Source organism: Gigantopelta aegis, chromosome 15 (assembly GCF_016097555.1).
Source record: "Gigantopelta aegis isolate Gae_Host chromosome 15, Gae_host_genome, whole genome shotgun sequence".
In the NCBI taxonomy this organism is placed as follows: Eukaryota; Metazoa; Mollusca; class Gastropoda; order Neomphalida; family Peltospiridae; genus Gigantopelta; species Gigantopelta aegis.
Window position 1 is genome coordinate 34,175,349 of NC_054713.1, and position 20,675 is coordinate 34,196,023.

Here is a 20,675-nt window from a genome sequence, read left to right on the forward strand (position 1 = left end):
AGTCTTGGAGAAAGTTAACCCCGCTATATGTTGGGGTTTTTTTATCATTAGTAGTAAGGGATCTTTTATATGCAGCAATTTTTTTAATAGATAGAGCAGCACATACCACGGGATGTGATAATCCTGTTGTGGGGCACTGATTAGGAGGGTGAATACCCAGTTAGAGAATGGGACCACCGAGGTGTTTTCCATAGACAGAACAGTACATACCACGGTCTTTGATATATCAGGGATTTGATTTGGTGGTATACACCCATAAGGTAGTTAGGGATTTAATATGATTTTAGTGCTAAGATTGCTTCCTAAAACGGGGCCCAGTTATATATTAATTCGACTTTCAGCTTGGGAGCATTTATGTAATCTTCAAATTTGGTGTGGGCAGTGACACCTATCCACCCACCCTTTTGTCTGCGACGCCTATGGTTGCAGGGAATCATGCAAAAGGGGGGGGGGGGGTCCAAACTATGGCGAGCCAAGTTCCTAAAGGGTTTTTGGTCATGCTCTCCGGAAAATATATTTAAAATATACAAATAAAAATAATAAATACATTTTAAAATTCGCTTTGAATTGAGGGATTAAACCTCTTTATTTATCAGTTTTCCCGGCACGAGTGATTTTGGGATGTAAAAAAAGTAGTTTGTTTTATTTAACGACGCCACTAGAGCACATTGATTTTTTATCTTATCATCGGCTATTGGACGTCAAACATATGGTCATTCTGACACTGGTTTTTTTAGAGGAAACCCGCTGTCGCCACATAGGCTACTCTTTTACGACAGACAGCAAGGGATCTTTTATTTGCGCTTCCCACAGGCAGGATAGCACAAACCATGGCCTTTGTTGAACCAGTTATGGATTACTGGTCGGTGCAAGCGGTTTACACCTACCCATTGAGCCTTGCGGAGCACTCACTCAGGGTTTGGAGTCGGTATCTGGATTAAAAATCCCATGCCTCGACTGGGATCCGAACCCAGTACCTGCCAGCCTGTAGATCGATGACCTAACCACGACGCCACCGAGGCCGGTTTTTTGGGGATGTAGGACACGTACATTTGTCTAACAACTGGTCCGACTGGAAAGGTGGTGCAAAATAGAGGTTCATGGCCGGATGTACAGAATCTGGATGACCAGTGACCGTCTTTTAAATCGATTTATGTACATGTACAAGACAGAGCTGAAGGGATGTTTTGACAAGATTGTGAATGCTACCATTACATGAATCACTGTCACTGTTTTGTCTATCTGTAGAGGACTGCCACTCATGTGGTCGATACATTGGCTTATTTTTGAAAATCATGTGATATCAATATGACCAATCAAAACATTTGTAACAAGTTTAGGTACGGAATTATAATGAAATTTATTAAGGGCCAGTAGATATTTTCACATAGCAGATTCTAGCCGAATGCACTCTTCATCATCAAAGGCGTACGGGCTTCCATTTTTGGCTCCTGTTTTTGTAGGGGGGGGGGGGGGGGGGGGGGGGGGTGGTGGTGGCAGGCTGGATTTTGCCCGAATTAAACGAAAATGCCCGAATCTGGATAGCAACTTTTATTCATATTAGCATTACTACCAAACAGCTAAATAGGGCTGCACACGAATCACTACATTTTTACATAGATTACAACTAATCTTGATGGAAATACATAGTAAAAAGGTCTCAGGTTTGCACATTTTTCCCGAATATATGTATAAGTTTTGCCCGAATTTGAGTTTTGCTCCAGCACGGGGGGGGGGGGGGGGGGGGGGGGGGGGGGGGCACAACTCCTGTCTCATATTAGTAGTTTTTATAAATATACCAAATTCTCCGCCATGTGCACGATTTTTGCGTATATCATGAGTCACAATTTTACTGAAACGACGTTTAGAAGTAATAATGTGATCCAAACTTGCTAAAATAATGACACTAGCAAAGAATTAGCAAGGGCGGAACTTGAAAATATTTTAGGTAGGAGACCAAGGGCAAAAGGGTATTACAATGAAAATTGTAAACAAGTTATTAAAAAAAAACCCGGGGCTCTTTAATTATTAGTCGGGGGACAGGTCCCCTCTATAGTTCATCAAGATTAACGTCAACATGCGGTCAACGTTAATCTTGATGAACTAGTCCCCCTGGCATCTTCCTTGGATTCGCCCTTGATTACTAAAACGTCTACTTGCCGTTAATTAATATTGTTGAGTGTATTTACTTTCAGATATTCTTCCCGTTCGTCTAGTGGTGTTCATAGTTCCGCTCATCCTTCTCTCACTCCTCTACACAGTGCGATGGAAGAGGAGAAAGATCAAAAGAAAGGTGATATCAGTTATAAAGTTAGCCGGAGTGCTCTGCCGTATTCTGCCTTTCGAGAGCTAGACGGACATTGGACGGTAATGATCGCTCTATCAGTCGGAGATAATTCTGTAGCAAAAACATGGTTTATTTCCCCCCAAGGTAATATTTCTCCTCTCCCTGAGGGGGTTGCAAAATATATTATTGAAAGGGGGCAGAGCCGGTTTATTTTAGTAGCACGTGGGGCCCGTGCTACGTTTATTTTCCCGAGGTAATTTTTCTCCTTTCTCCAAGGGGGTTGCAAAATATATATCTTTGGAAGGGGGATCCGCTGTTATTTGTGCTACAGGCCCCGCGGATCCTTAAACCGGCCCTGAAAGGGGGTGCTATCGGGTTTCTTCCCATAGTGTGTGTATTGGTGGTTAATATGCGAACTATTTGTTATTGGCGAACTCAAAAATAATCAATGCAATGGTATTTAACGTCAAACATAGCATTATTGTTGTATTAGAGCGGGAATCTTTGCCTACCCAGTGGTAGGCAGCAAGTCCGTGTTTTCGCAATAGAATTATCTCTGGCTTAGTGAGCGATCATAACCGTCCAAATGTCCGTCTGGCTCTCGAACAGCAGAGTGCTCGGGCTATTATATAACATATACTGAACCACTTTGAAGATCATTTAATATTGTTCATGCGTTAACCGTGATACTTAAGCCGACGGCACACGATACGAGTATCTGGTGCGAGAATAGCCACGAGAATAAGCGAATGCAGAGCAACCGATAAAATCGCAGACCCCAATTTACGAAGCCTGTTTTTCTTAAACGGAGGTGTTTATTAACTAATGTACATGTATATATGTAGTTAGACGCGTGCAAGACAAAAAACGGGCTTTGTAACTTCGACCGGCCTCGGTGGCGCAGTGGTTAAGTCATCGGACTACAGGCTGGTAGGTACAGGGTTCGCAGCCCGGTACCGTCTCCAGGGCTCACGCGACCGGGCGAAGTGAGCCCAAACTTCGCTCTGACCAGCGTGCCAGTCACCATAAAATGAAATCTGTGTCGCCTTTAAAAAAAAATAATCATCACTTGCAATGTACACATAACGGATGAATGGTGAAAACTTGAGGAACACCTATTCATAGATAATGATTAAGTGTGAAGTGTCTGAGAGTTTGAAAAGAGACTGGCGCCACTAAGGCATGCGACAGGCTCACAGACAGACGGTCTAGCTCGGACAACACCCGTGTCTGGCACTAATAGTAGGCCTAAAATGTGCGACTGACTGTTGAAGCGTACTGTCAGGCGAATGTGCTGGAAATTGTACAAGGGTGAGGATCTAGACTATGGCGAGTGAATTTTTTATGGGAGTTTGGGTCATGCTCCACCGGAAAATACATTGACCTCGACGTCAAAAAAAATGCGGGGAGTAGTTAACTAGTTTTACATAGACTTTGTAATAATGAATAAATTCAACATACAAAACAGATGCCGAAATGATAAAATAATACAGGCAAACCTGTCCTAGCGGATTTTTTAATGTATATACACTCATAAAAAGCGGTGACCTGTCCTACACACCCAGCGGCCACTTAAACTGGATCCCCAAGTCGCTAAAGTGCCCGTATTAAGCGGCCACTGTAAATTCTATTAAAATATTTTTATTTAACCAACATTGACAAGGTGCAGCAGATAAGCAATGTACACACCTTCACGGATACTAGTACCCATTCAGTCTGACAAATCCACAGTGTATCAGTTAAGAAACTGTGACTGGGGGACGCATTCAGTTGCCTCTGGGTAATCTAAGCTTGACCGCGGTAGATTAATCTACTAAGACAATACCCTGCATGGAGTAGTTATTAAATGAAATGACAAGACAAACTTGCGAGGGAATGAATTCTAAACGGTTAAATTGGTGCTTTTCAATTACATTTCATTATTTCTAAAGAAGGCGACATGTGAAAACTATAGAGCACATAAATTAGCAGTACAGACGGTAAAACAAAATAATAATAATAAAAAAATAACATACAAATTGTAAACGTTGCACCTGTATTAAGATCACTTCTTTTTGCGTATTTTATTTTTTGGATTAAAAATTCAAGTCTCCCTGCTGTTAAAAACTTCGCCCTCTCTAAAGTTTGAGAGAGAAATGACTTCGCTCTATGATTTTGACCTCGAGTGACGGCGTCTCCAACCCAGAGCGAGTTCTTAAGGGCTCAATGGGTAGGTGCAAGACCACTACACCCTCTTCTCTCTCACTAACCGCTAACCAACTAACAACTAACCCACTGTCCTCGACACAGCCCAGATAGCTGAGGTGTATGCCCAGCACAGCGTGTTTGAACCATAATCGGATATAAGCACGAAAATAAGTTGAAATGAAATTAATGTAACTTCGGCTCGTAATGTTAGTCTTGTCAATCGACAACAAGCGTGGCTATTGTACGTACGTGACACTTGTATCGTGTGACAACACCTTTACGGAACAACAACTTTACATTTAAACGTTAATTTGTGGTCAGTTGTAATGTCAATAATATCGAAAGTGAAAGTCTTTATCGTGTATATGTTTTATACTTTGTTTTTAATGTCTTCATGGCTTGCAAACATTTTATAAATGGGCAACAAAAAATAGTTCCAATTTCAGTACATCTAATTAAATTTTGAGTGTTGAACCTAATATAATCCACTTATTGATATCAAAAACTTGAAAAAGTCTTTCGTTTGTTTTTTTGTTTTTTTGTTGTTGTTTGTTGGGGGGTTTTTTTGTTTTGTTTTTGGGGGGGGTATTAATATCAAAAAGTGAAATAGTCTTTCGTTTGTATTTCTGTTTTTTAATATCTTCATGGCTAGCAAACATTTCAAATGAAGACAATTCCAACTTGAGAACATGTTACTGAGTGCTACCGATTCGAACCAAACATAATTCACTCGAAACCTCCATTTAGTAAACGTGATTTTCATTTTCATTTTTGTTTTTAATATACTCATGGTTAGCAGACTTTATTTCCATTGTCATGTAACATTTTGTTTAGTATCGCGTCGTGATTCGCTACACAAGACTCAGAGATCGCTACCCAGTTTTAAAACATTAAACAGTAGTTGCTAATACATTTTTAATTGACTAGAAATATCGCAAAAAAAAAATTGAAAACAAAATTTTTGCTGCATTTTTATCTAGTACTGAAATCAAATCTTTTTTGACATTTTTGTCTATTTGTTACCTCGCAATGAACTGGGTTCAATGTCATATTGATGGTGATCATTTCAATGTTTTTAAACACTGAAGTGCCACAACCTTTGAATTCTAGAGTTACACCCTTCAAGTATTTCTATTTTCAAAAATTTCTACTTGGTACTAGTTGAAAACCAAATTGTATCATTTGTTACATGTTTTGTTATTTTTTGGAGAGTCTTGTTATAGTCAGTGCCACAGAGAACACCATTTTCTTACTATGGTATTTGTACTACAAATTATTTATTTCCGAGCTGATTGTTTTATAAATTGCACACAAAAATAGTGTGTGTTTTATTATTTTCAAAAACGCTTTTACTTTTCGTTTTACATCAGATATAACTGAAATTAATTTAAAAAACAAAAACAAAAAACAAAACAAAAAATGTTCACGGAGCCTGAAACGGACTATAGATTAATTTCCATCGTATCTGTGGGTTTTCTGACACTTCGACAAAATCGTTTAGCAATGTGATAAATGATGTTTAATAAAAAGAAAAATGAAATCAGACACTTGATAAAACTGATGCGTCGTCTGTCGGTTTAAGTAACAGGAGATTTTCAGTACAAAATTAATTGCGTAACTGTCACGTCACTGAATGTAGGTTGCATTTTAAAGTACAAAATTTGCACTAATACCAAGGTCAAATTTCACAAAACATCGTAAGCCTAACTACGTGTTGCACGTAAACGCAACTTTACGACTAAACCACAGTTCTCAGCCTTTTACTATTAACAGTACAGCAAACATAGTTTTACGTAGTGGTGGGAATCGGTTTGGATTTTTTCATCGATCCTCGGCTATAATCGGTCGGCACCAACCGATCAACTTTCGATTACACAATCGGTTAGAATTTCATGACCATAAGAAAGCTTTGAATTATAAGGCCCATGTACCTATTGTCGTGTGCACCCTGTAAATGGCTAATCACTGGCGTAGGAAGCAGGGAGGTGGGGAGAGGAGGCAAGGGGGCATGTGCCCCCCCCCCCCCCCCCACTTTTCAGATATCTTACTTCATATTTGATTTATAATAGTGTAAAAGTGTGTAAATATAAAAGTGTGCCCACCCCCACCCCTTTTTGTCATCTTCCTACGCCACTGCTAATTGTACTTTTATTAACTATTTAATATCTATTTTCTTTGTGTACACATAAAAACAAACCCAAACCACTGTATATTTCCATCAATGTTATCATCTAAACTGGCCCTCACAAAAAACATTTTGTCTCTTGGCTAGGAATTGCCTTATCTATATCTCACAACGGTGATATAGAGATTATTATACGAGCTTGTGTGTCGTACTGATTTTACGAAACGAGTGTCAGGATTATTGTAATACATGAATTCTGACATGAATTTCGTAAAATCAGTACGATTCACACGCGAGTGTAATAATTTCTTTATTATCCACATTATCCAAACTATTACTTGCATGAATAACAAATAGGACCATGTCAAAATGTTTCAAACGTAACTGAAAAGAGATGACGACACGACGTAATTTTTCGAAATGACGTTATTTTGATAAGAACGTGAAATCATTATGACACACGTGGGTCACACTGGTTATATTTCCCTGAATATCTTGAACACTGTGGATAATAAATTGATTCACAATGCTAAAGCTGGGGTTTCCATAGAAGTTCACTTTTCACGTGTCATGATTAACGTTTCACAATTCACTTTCATGACAGTTTGTCACTTTCGTTTTCCCGTGGATTGTCGTAATTTCCATACCATACCAAATCTGATTAAAATGAGCTCTTCTGGTCTACCAGTAGATCTAACAGCATTGCGTGGACTGCCATGTCCAGGTGACATTTCATCTATAAATAACAATTTAAATATCGACCAATTACACTTCGACGTTTATAGCGTTATTCGGGAGAATACACATTCTAAAAATATCGAGCGAGACTATTTATGCAATAGGCGAACTTGTTGGTCTATTTCAACATTAAAAAACATGGGAAAGTGCAGTAATAAACTCTGGATTGTATACTAGTATAAACAGATGTTATGGCTATACCATCACGTGTTTTGGGGTTTTTTTTTTTTTCTTGAAACGAATTTTATATAACATTTTACATTGAAATTAGTTTCCGGCATACTTCGTAATTCACCCGAATGATTTCGTATACCTTCGGCATAATCCCGAATGTTTTCAAATTAGTTTCAAATCACTGGCATAATTTTGCAAGTAAGGTTTTGATTGGTCGAATGAAAGGTCAACTGGACATGAGCTCCAACGGGGTGCTGTTAGATCCACAGGTAATAGTAATTAACCAGTGGAGCTAATTTTAATTAGATTGTACCATATCATACCATAATCTAATCATATCCAGTCATATCATATCATTTCCACCCAGTTAGCAACCAAACATCAATCAAAGATTTTTTTGTAAAATGTACCCAAACTCCATGCAGGATGAAACTACAGTATTTACATTTTCAACATAATGTAATAATTTTTGCATTATGCAGGTTCATTTTGCACCTATAAAGCTATTTTTTAAAAAACAAGGATAAAATGATTTAAATGGGCATACTTACAAATATGGGACGAGACGTAGCCCAGTGGTAAAGCGCTCGCTTGAAGCGCGGTCGGTTTGGGATCGATCCACGTCGGTGGGCCCATGGGCTATTTCTCATTCCAGCCAGTGCACCACGACTGATATATATATATATATATATATATATATATATAGAGAGAGAGAGAGAGAGAGAGAGAGAGAGAGAGAGAGAGAGAGAGAGAGAGAGAGGAGAGCGAGAGAGAGGGAGGAGAGAGAGAGAGAGAGTGTGTGTGTGTGTGTGTGTGTGTGTGAACGCGCATGTGTGTGCATGTGCGCGCACATCTATGTGTATGCATGTGTGTATGTATGGGGTTCTACTTTATATTGGCCAGTGCACCACGACTGGTATATCAAAGGCCGTGGTATGTGCTATCCTGTATGTGGGATTGTGCATATAAAAGATCCCTTGCTACTAATGGAAATATTGTAGCGGGTTTCCTCTCTATGACGGTGTCATAATGACCATATGTTTGACATGCAATAGCCGATGATTAATAAATCAATGTGCTCAAGTGGTGTCGTTAAACAAAAACAAACTTTAACTTACAAATCCAGTGCAACTGTACTTCGCTGTTCATGTCACAAAAAAAAACGAAAAAAAAAAATTCTTTATTTTTATTCGCGCGTGACCCATGACATGAAGGTGACAAGTAACAAGTGACTGAAAATGACTTCTTCGTTTTTCTGTTCACGCATGAGTGGTGAAAAGTGAATCGGGAAGGAAGGAAATGTTTTATTTAACGGCGCACTCTACACATTTTATTTACGGTTATATGGCGTCGGACATATGATTAAGGACCACACAGATGTTGAGAGAGGAAACACGCTGTCGCCACTTCGTGGGCTATTCTTTTCGATTAGCAGCAAGGGATTTTTTTTATGCACCATACCACAGACAGGATAACACATACTACGGCTTTTGATATACCAGTACTGACTGGAGCGAGAAATAGCTCAAATGGGCCCACCGACGGGGATCGATCCCAGATCGACCGTGCATCAAGCGACCGCTTTACCACTGGGCTACGTCCCGCCCCCAAAAAATGAATCATAACATGTGAAAAGTGAGTTTCTATGGAAACCCAGCCTTAAACACCCGCGTTTAAAGGGACATTCCTGAGTTTGCTGCAATTTTTAAGATGTTATCGACTAACAGAGACTTTTTAACGATTGTAATTACATATCAAATATATCTTTCTGCATAAAATATTAGTGACTATATATTAAACGTGTTTCTAATATTAGTACTAGGTTAAATTCATTTTATTTCCTAAAATATGTCTTTTCGTACGTACGAAATTATTTTGAAGACAATATCCAATTTGGGCTTCTTATAAATATTAAGACGACCAGAAGCACATTGAATATACAGACACTGGTATTCTAAACAAGAAAATATATTTAATATGTGAGTTTAATCGTAGAAATATTGTATTAGTCGGAAACATCTTACAATGCAGCAAACTCGGGAATGTCCCTTTAAGAAAAGCAGGCTTCATGACGTTTTGTGTAACTGATTTCAAACTGCTAAACTGGTCTCTATCTTTAGTACATCTCTAATTCAAGGTCTGAACAAATTTCAAAACTAAAACCATCATTTTGATGATAAATAGAGGTATTTCGCATTCCTATTGCGCATGCGCGCGAAGAGTAACGTCCCTTGACAAAATAGACTGAAACTAGTCTATTTACAAATTGGGGGGCGTGACAGACAAGTTGTTATGGGTGACTTGAGTAGCTTCGTAGGAGACTTTTAAACTTTGGCAACTAACATGTACATATTTCGAATTAGATGGTATAATGGCCGTAGAAAACGGTCCGCTGAAATTTACAGCGGAATGGTTCAAATTAAAGGGACATTCCTGAGTTTGCTGCATTTTGTAAGATGTTTCCGACTAATAAAATATTTCTACGATTAAACTTACATATTAAATATATTTTCTTGTTTAGAATACCAGTGTCTGTATATTCAATGTGTTTCTGATCGTCTTAATATTTGTAAGAAGCCCAGACTGGATTTTGTCTTCAAATAACTTCGTACATAAGACAAAAACAATATTTTAGGAAATAAGATGAAATTTAACATAGTACAAATATTAGAACGATCAGAAACACGTTTAATATACAGCCACTGATATTTTATGCAGAAAAATATATTTGATATGTAATTACAATCGTTAAAAAGTCTCTGTTAGTCGATAACATCTTAAAAATTGCAGCAAACTCGGGAATGTCCCTTTAAAAAGCAGTGCAATAACTGTTGTTTCTTGTTTTACCGTCTGTACTGCTAATTTACGGATTTGTGCTTCATAGTTGACTATAAATCAACTTTTGACATGTTGTCTCCTTCAGAAATAATGCAAATAGAATATATTAAATTAACCGTTCTCCACAATTTTGTTTTCTTTTTCCATTTAATTATTTAATTCCGACTTCATGCGATGTATTGTTATAGTAAGTGAATCTACAAATGTCAAGCGTAGCCTGCCCAGAGGCAATTAGATGCATGTCAGATTCATACTTCCTTAACTGATACACAGTGGAGATGTCGGGACTGAATGGGTACTAGTATTCCTGAAGGTGTGAAGATCAGTTATTTGCTGCACCTTATCGCTGTTGTTAAAATATCCCTTTTATATAAGAGTAAAACTTTACTGTGGCCGCTTAATGCAGGTATTTAGCGATTTGGGATCCGATTTAGGTGGCCACTGGCCGCTTTAGACAGGTGACCGCTTATTACAGGTGCCTTTACATTATAAATCGTTTGGGATGAAAAAAGTGGCCGCTTAAGGCAGGTGACCGCTGAGTACAGGTGGCCGCTAGGACAGGTTTGACTGTGTATATATATATATATATATATATATATATATATATATATATATATATATCAGAAGGTGTTTTGTTGCATTTTTCTTAGTGTCTATCTAATTGGGAAAAGTTAAAAAAAGGAATTGATTTTATGCTGTTACATGTATATCCATAAAGTGGGAATTTAAAAAAAGGGGGATTTGAGGGGAGGGGGGGGGGGGTTTGAAGGTAGGTGCCGTTCTCTTTACCCATACACACATTTTTATACAGCGTCAAAATGAACGCATTGGGTATTATACCAAATATATTTATTTTCTTTACTGTTAATGTGTTTTCCACCATATCTAAGTATATAAAATACTAGACGGACCTGTGTAGGAACGTCCTGTACACAGCCGTCATCACTCTATATATATTCATATATCATTATTATTATTATTATTATTATTATTATTATTTAAGGAGTGTCTGTTATTTCTTTTACGTTCATCGGGGTATGAACAAAATAAATCATCCGTAAATTGTTTGAATCGGCGAAGCCGTTCTCACATAAGTTTGCGGATGATTTTTTTGTTCATACCTAGATGAACGTAAAAGTAATAACAGACAATACTTATAATTAAATTTGAAACACACTGAGTAATAATACATTAAAAGTTCATATATATATATATATATATATATATATATATATATATATATATTCTGTTGAGTATTGTCCGAAATATACATATATTTTCTGTATATACAAAATATATATTTAATTATTTTATTTACTGTTTACTACCATATCTAAGTAAGAATACTAGACCGCCCTGTATAGGAACGTTCTGTACATAGCTGTCCCGATTACATATATTTTTTATATATTTACACACGCCACGTTATATATTTTATTGAGTATAATTCGAAATATACATATATTTTCTTATATACAAAATATATATTTATTTTCTTTACTGTTAATGTGTTTTCCACCATATCTAAGTATACTAGACCGCCCTGTGTAGGAACGTCCTGTACAGAACCGGTAAGGTTTTGGTCCCTTATGCGTTCACTGGCTTCCCTCCTACAAAATGTACCGAACAAACCCTCGTACTTAGAGTAACATTAAAATCGTTTTCTACGTGAAACGATTACCCACAAACGTTTCCGATATCCATTGGTTGGATATCGATGGAAGGATAACGAATTTCCCGGACATATGCGATTGGAACAGTTAATAATTGAACAATGGTCGTGGCCTCCCATTGCTTTTGCCCCCCAATTTGCAGATAGGTCTATTTTGGCGAGATCTCGCGAAATCTCGCGGTTTGCGTCCTCGAGTAACTCCGCAACGGGCACATGCGCAGTGGAATGAGAAAGAGGTCTATTCAAAGTAAGGAACTAGGATTGTGTGTATTTAACTTTGTGTGTATTTCAGATATCAAGACAGATGTTACAACTGTGTGTACACCTAAAGAGTTTATTATATACCTCGACTGGTATGGTGTACCTTTAAAACCACATGTATTTCAGATATCAAGACAGATGTTACAACTGTGTGTACACCTAAACAGTTTATTATACCTTGACGATCGCCCCCTGGTGGTAACGGCTGCACATAGCAAAGGTCGAACATTCACAGTATCCTTTTAATGGTGATGTTGGGTTTTTTTTCACTGACCAATCAAATTCACTTGTCTAAAATGCCTATAAAAACGTCCATGTTGTTTTGTTGCTAATGATGATAGTATGAAAGTTTTATAATTTCTTGAAAAAAGAAGGGCCGTATTTAGCGAGGTGGTGGTGCCATCAGATACAAATTCGAAAAAGTGCCTTTTTTTAATTTACAAGTGACCTGTTTGTCCAGCTGGAGAAAACTTTATATTAATGTGATTTGATTATTTTCCTTTTACTGAACCCCACCCTTGCCCGGTCCTCGCTAGATATGACTTTCCAGTGATAGAAATAAGAAAAACTGTTCACTAGTTCACCGGACAAGTACATCTTGAAATCTAAATGTCCGTCAATATTTTCACTTGTCCAAATAAATGTTTTATTTCATTCAAGTACAAGGACGATGTTTTTACTGCTCAAAAATGAAAATCTGTTGAACATTTTTACTTGTCCATAGATAACCATTGAAATAAAATGTGTTTCTCCAAGCACATTTTCACCTGTCAGAACAAACGGACAAGTCCTTATTTCGGACACTGCTTTTATTACTGAATTCATGATATTTGCAATCTGATTAAAATTAGCTCTACTGGTCTACCTGTAGATCTAACAGCATTGCGTGGACTCCCATGTTCAGGTGACATTTCATCTATAAATAACAATTTAAATATCGACCAATTACACTTTGACTTTTACAGCGTTATTCGGGGTGCTGTTAGATCCATAGGTAATAGTAATTAACCAGTGGAGCTAGTTTTAATTAGATTGTGACATTTGTAGAAGTTAATATTGCATGTAATATTAGGTAATAATATGTGATAAAATAGATGGACATTGTTTACGCTTTTAAAAACTGCTTTGAAATGAAAACGAATTGTTTAACTTTTTTTTTCTGTTGGTAAAAACAGATAAAATGTTGTTTATAAAACAAAGTAAACTACACCAATCCTTGACTTTACAAAGCTCCATTTTGTTTATTTCAGCATTCCAGAATGCACGGTTTGTATATTATTATTATAACGTTTAAACAACAATACTTAGCAGGAAAATGTATTATGCTTATAAATAGTTTTATGTATCGTTATGTTGGCGCAACGTTCAACCATTATATTCTCAGATCGCAAATCCCGCCTTTGAAAGTTACACATTAATTTTGTTCTACCGTTTATTTTGGTCTTCAGAGTCAATGGATGGATTGGCAGATGGATGGACAGATAGACAGAAAGACGATCAGAAAGACAGATAAATAATTTTAACATACACGTATCTGCAAAGACATCCTGACGAAAAAAATAAACATTGGATGCAGTTAGTATTGTACTGTTATCATAATGTAACAGTAAAGTTTGTGTTATTTAACCACGCCACTAGAGCACATTGATTTTGTTATGTTATCATCGGCTATTGGACGTCAAACATATGGTCATAGGCTACTTTTTTACGACAGGCAGCAAGGGATCTTTTATTTGTGCTTTCCACAGACAGATAGCACAAACCATGGCCTTTGTTGAACCAGTTATGGAACACTGGTCAGTGCAAGTGGTTTACACATATCCACTGATCCTCGCGGAGCACTCACTCAGCGTTTGGAGTCGGTATCTGGATTAAAAATCCCATGCCTCGACTGAGATCCGAACCCAGTACCTACCAGCCTGTAGACCGATGGCCTAACCACGACGCCACCGAGGCCGGTTTATTATAATGTAGGTCAGATCATATAAAAGTTCAAAAAGGAAACATGACTCGTAGTGATGGAAGGAAGGAAATGTTTTATTTAACGACGCACTCAACACATTTTATTTACGGTTATACGGCGTCGGACATATGGTTAAGGACCACACAACACAGATATTGAGAGAGGAAACCCGCTGTCGCCATCTCATGGGCTACTCTTTTTCGATTAGCAGCAAGGGATCTTTTATATGCACCATCCCACAGACAGGGTAGTACATACCACGGCCTTTGATATACCAGTCGTGGTGCACTGGCTGGAACGAGAAATTGCCCAATGGGCCCACCGACGGGAATCGATCCCAGACCGACCGCGCATCGAGCGAGCGCTTTACCACTGGGCTACGTCCCGCCCGGAACATGAGATAGATGCAGTAGGTTTGAATTCTGCCAGCTGACACTTTAGATTACATTTAAAAGATCTGTTCTCAGTTTGCAACAGATGTAACACTTTTTCAAATAATAAATCCTATTTAACAACTAAAGTTACATCTTGGATACAGTTTACTGTTTAGAATATCGATTTCTGTGTATCTAATGTGTTGCTGGTCATCCTAATACTTGTAATAGATCAAACTTCATTTTACTTCTTTATATAATTGTTTTGTACGTACGAAATTATTTATAGGTAAAATACTGTTTGGGTTCTATAAAAATTAAGATAACTAGAAACACATTAATTCTAAACAAGAAAATGCATTTAATATCTAATTTTAGTTGGTAAAAATTAAAGTTTGTTTTGTTTAACAACGCTATTGGAGGTCATTGATTAATTAATCATCGGCTATTCGATATCATCCGATAAATTTTTCCATTAGCAGAAAGGAATCTTTTATATGCACTTTCCCACAGACAGGAAAGCACATACCACGGCCTTTGAACAATTGTGGCGCACTGGTTGGAACGAGAGAAAACCCCAATCAGTTGATTGGATCCACTAACATGGTTCGATCCTGCGACGCCAGCACCTCAGGCGAGCACTCAATAGTTGTTAAAAATGCTCTGTTAGTCGAAAACATAATCCATTTAACAACAGCTATAATTGCATATTAAAAATATTTCTCTGCATAAAATACTAGTGACTATTTTAAACCGTTTTCTGGTCGTCCTAGTGTTTATACAATGTCAAACTTCATTTTATTGCCTATGTATATTTTTTCGTGCGTACGAAATTATTGGGAAACCAAATCCAGTTTGAGATACTTACAAACATTAGGACGATCAGAAACACGTTGAATATACAGACACCCCTATTCTAAACATATGTGTGTAATTTTAGTAGTTACAAAATTGTACTAATCGAAAACATCTTACAGGGCAGCCATGGCCGTACCCTACGGGGGTGGGGGGTGAGGGCAGGGGATGCAGTTGCCCTCCTGAGAATTTCACTTTTTTTCTTCTTGTTTTTACTCTAGAAAATAGCATACACATCTCAGGGCCCTGGCAGCAATGCAGTCTCTTTAAAAGGGGGAAAAAACGTAACGTCAGTCACGGTTAATTAACTTGCCATCAAAGACAAATTAAATAGTCTGGTGAATTCCCCTTCAGCACTTTGATCAATAATCAACTAAAGAACTTTCTGCATGATGGCGTCATCACCGGACTGGACGACAGTTGGTGGGCATAAGAGTACACACTTCCATACTTCCATGTTTGTAGGTGTGTGTGTGTGTGTGGGGGGGGGGGGGGGGGGCAGGCTGGATTTTGCCCGAATGAAAACGAAAATGCCTGGATCTGGAAACAACATTTATTCATATTAGCATTACTGCCAAACAGCTATACAGGGTTGCAAACGAATCATTGCGCCTTTGTTTGAGGTTTTTTTTGGGTTTTTTTTACATGGATTAGAACTAATTTTGAGGGTAGAATGATGGAAATACATGGTAAAAACGTCTCGGGTTTGAACATTGTGCCAAATATCTTTATCGTTTTTGCCCGAATTTGAAGTTTTGCCTCCTGTCTCGTACGCTTATGTTGGTGGTAGTGGGGGGGGGGGAGGGGAGGGTCGGAAGTCAGTGGATTAGGGCCGCTTAGAGCGTGGGATGTTTCGGCCATAGGGATATGGCTTATTTGTCTATAATGGACTTGGCCTTCCATCCCCTACCACCTATTTCGCCACACTAAAGTCTCGAATATATCTGGTCATGCCAGAGATTTGGCTTATGGGATGGACGTGCTTTAACGAATTAACCTTGAAATAATATAGGCACGTAAATATAATGCACTATAGCCTGAGCACTCTGAATGGAACAATGTTTCACGTTAAATACCTTTACATCGATCATTTGCAAGCTCCCGGATAACAACTATTTGACATATTAATCACTAATACATACACTACATGAAGAAACCCGACAGCAACCCTTTTTAATACAGGGCCGTTGTTATTTTGTGTGTGTGTGTGTGTGGAGGGGAGGTGGGGGGAGATGAACACTTTTGATATAGTTTGCTCTGGCCGTAATGAAAAGTATAATTGTCCAAATGCACGAATCTGGAATATAGATTACAATTAATTTTTAGGGTAAAATTATGGAAATACATGGCAAAAAGGTCTCAGGTTAGCATATTTTTCCCGAATATCTGTGTCAGTTTTGCCCGAACTTGATTTTTTTTTTCTCCAGCACTAGGGTGCAGTTGCCCCCCCCCCCTCCCCCGTCCCCTGTTTCGTACGCTTATGTGCACTCTGAAGGTCAAAGTACTCGGGCTAAGTGTACTACTTCTACCTTCAAAATTAAAGGGACATACCTGAATTTGCTGCATTGTAACATGTTTCCGACTAATAAAATATTTCTACGATTAAACTTGCATATTAAATATATTTTCTTGTTTAGAATATCAGTGGCTGTATATTCAATGTGTTTCTGGTCGTCTTAATATTTGTAAGAAGCCCAAACTGGATTTGTCTTCAAATAATTTCGTACGTACGAAAAAAACTTATTTTAGGAAATAAAATGAAATTTAACCTTTTACAAATATTAGAACGATCAGAAACACGTTTAATATACAGCCACTAATAGTGACAGTTTTTTGTTTTTTTTTCAGAAGGATGTGGATCTTCTGATCACCAGCTGTCTGACAGAAGATGTAGGGAAACTGTCACAGATGACTCGCTTTTATACAAAAGACACAGAATACCTCTGTCGGGTAAAACCCAGTTTCCAAACTAAAACGTCATTTCAAGTTAAACGGACATTTCTGAGTTTGCTGCAATTTTTAAGATGTTATCGACTAATGGAGACTTTTTAACGATTGTAATTACATATCAAATATATTTTTATGCTTAAAATATTAGTGGTTATATATTAAACGTGTTTCTGACCTGTGGCTCTTCTTCTTTTCTTCTTCTTTTTTTTTGGGGGGGAGGGGGGGCGGTATCTTTTTACAAAAGGGACATGTACATATTATTGGAAGGAAGCGAGTATACTATATAGTATATAGAAAGAATGCACAAGTCTTATAATTCAAATAAAACTACATTACTTTCAGGTGTCCCTGGCGGAACGCCTCACCGTCATGATGGCGGCGGCCTTCACCTTGAAATTAACCAATCACCAGCTGCCATACTCGCCCCAGCAACGTCACACGGACAAACTGCTATGTCTGTGTCAATTCACAGAGGAGTGCATATCGTCCTATGTACATTTCGTCACCAAGGAAGATGTAACGGGACTGGTCGAACTATTTTCTGTAAATCTTTTCTGCTCCATCACATCCAAAGACATCAGACGCATATTCGAAAATATGCTTTCCGTTTAGATACTTATCATATCTGATTTTCATTCTTCATTTTTCCAATAAACTTGTCACATTTATTCCAGTTTAGTGTATGTCATTATAGCCATATTTATTCCAGTGAGCTCTATCCTGTGTCAGTTCCGAGTTGGTAAACCAGTCTGGGGTGTGGCGGTGGTAGGAAGGATGCACTGTCCAGTAAAGGATTACCTCCCATACACGAGGCACTAGATTCATAGAATCAGCCATTATTTTGCCAAATGTCCATTCGACTATCCAACGTAAATAATTGTTTTGTCGGCCAGGAGCCTAATTCACAAAGGTCTCTTAGGCTCTGCTAGACAACAAAGCATCCTCTTTGCAAGTCTTTTAGCATTGCACTGTGAGATTGCAAAGTTGCGAAAGCTTAGTGAATTAGGCCCCTGGTATATACGTGTGTAAAACGTTTATAGTCTGAACTCAAGAAACAAATCAACATGCATACTTCTGGTCTGGCGCTTATAAAACGTTTAGAGTCTGAACTCAAGAAACAAATCAACATGCATACTTCTGGTCTGGCGCTTATAAAACGTTTAGAGTCTGAACTCAAGAAACAAATCAACATGCATACTTCTGGTCTGGCGCTTATAAAACGTTTAGAGTGGAAACAAATCAACATGCATACTTCTAGCCTGGCGCTTATAAAACATTTTTAAGATTTGTTGAATAAAAGCAATAACTCTGTTTGGGATTAAATCTAGTACAGACTTAAAAATCAGATAGGCAGGTAAAATATTATGTTAATAGATTAATGATACATGAATTAAAAACAACACTAAATATTGGCACATTAATTCAATTTTCAGAAATATTGTGATTTTACAGACAAGGACTATCTTTTCAATTACATTTCACAGATGACTTTTAAGCAAACATTTCTCTATAATATAAACTAATAGAGTACCTACGTGAACTGTTGTTTTTTTAAGTTGAATGAAGAAAATTATGAGTACATGTACCAACCTTAAAAATATTGAATCACAACATTTGCTTTTCAGATCCACGACAAAACATTAATTCTATACAAGAGTTAATTCCCTTAATTCTATACAAGAGTTATTTCCCTTAATTTGCAAAACATTAATTCTATACAAGTTATTTCCCTTTATTTAAAACTCGCATTACACCTTGAAAATTCAATTCTAAACAAAACCATTCAGAAATATTTTGTAATTTACAGATGAATATAAATTCATTAAAAAGACAATTAAATAAAAAGTATATAAATTCATTAAACAGGCAGTTAAATAAACTGAATCATCAATAAAAGAGAAACATGATTTGTCTCATTTTTGTAAATAATCTTTCAAAATTTAATTCTGGGATGGACCTTAGCAACCTAAACTTTGAAATCCTGTTCCATGTTTCAAAAGATCCTATTCCAAACAGTGGCGTAGTGTGTGTGAGGCCACTGGGGCGGTTGCCCTGGGCGCAAAATTCTGGATTGATGGAAGGGACTATGGGAGTGCTAACGGTCCACTGGTTAGGGGGCGCTGGCAACCCACGCAACGCCACTGATTCCAAATATATGAATGATCCACTATTATGATTCAGACATACACACAGACAGAACAATGGACACCAAGCGTAATGCCCAACCGATCAATAAACAATTGCACGAATTGTATTCAACCCTGGTAATTAATCAATCATGGCCATTGGCAGTGCCGTGGAGATTGCACAGTGTCCTTAATTTTTTGCCATTTATTTATTTTGTCATGGAACATTCAATTTTCTTTATCACTTTCTTAATTAATTATTTACTTTTTGTAATACTCACAAATTAAACTCCTTTCTTACACATTAAAGAAAGTTTGTTTTAACAACACCACTAGAGCACATTGATTTATTAATCATCGGCTATTGGATGTCAAACACTTGGTAATTTTGACATATAGTCTTAGAAAGGAAACCAGCTAAATTTTTCCATTAGTAGCAAGCGATCTTTCATATGTGCACATTATATACAGGATAGCACATACCACTGCCTTTGATATACCAGATATTGCCATAGGGAAATGCCATGGAGATTTACTTTTTCAAGGCATGTTTTTTGCTGTGACCATTTTCTTAATTTACCAGGGTTAATACTACAGAACATCGCCATAAATATGTTACTGCATGATACCTCGAAAAACAAATAATTTTATATGATGTTGAATGGTCACTTTTGAAAAATAATCTTAAATGATGTTAAATGTTCACCTTGAAAAATGATCTTAAATGATGTTAAATGTCCACCTTGAAAAAATTATCTTAAAGGCATATTGTCACAGACCAATGATCTATTTAAAGGCATATTGTCACAGACCAATGATCTATTTAATGGCCTAACAAAGTATTACCTGAACAAAAATAATTCGATTTGTCCCTAAATGTGCTTTATTCAACCATTTTCATAACCACCATACTCCATTTATTAATGATATTTTGTAAAAATAATTGAATTATGGCAATTGTCCATAATTCAAAAACTAAAATTGCCGAGAGGGTTGGCATGGATTTCACTCCATCATGGTTCAGTTAAGATGATGTGATAGCTAGATTTGGTTTCCAACAATTAATGTAATTTTTTATTTATTATCCATTTTTAGAGAAATAAGGTCCTTAAATCCATGACAGTA

The 20,675-nt window shown here is 37.3% G+C and overlaps 1 protein-coding gene across 1 annotated transcript in view; it reads left to right on the forward strand.

Moving 5' to 3' along the window:
• LOC121389782 overlaps positions 1–18,056 on the forward strand; it is an 82,756-nt gene extending 64,700 nt beyond the window's left edge. Inside the window, exons 7-11 of the mRNA XM_041521431.1 lie at positions 2,196–2,293; positions 12,409–12,516; positions 13,513–13,548; positions 17,323–17,424; positions 17,767–18,056. Of these exons, the coding sequence (XP_041377365.1) occupies positions 2,196–2,293; positions 12,409–12,516; positions 13,513–13,548; positions 17,323–17,424; positions 17,767–18,036 (614 nt within the window). The 3' untranslated portion in view covers positions 18,037–18,056. The remainder of the gene's footprint in view (positions 1–2,195; positions 2,294–12,408; positions 12,517–13,512; positions 13,549–17,322; positions 17,425–17,766) is intronic.
• The last annotated feature ends 2,619 nt before the right edge of the window (positions 18,057–20,675 follow it).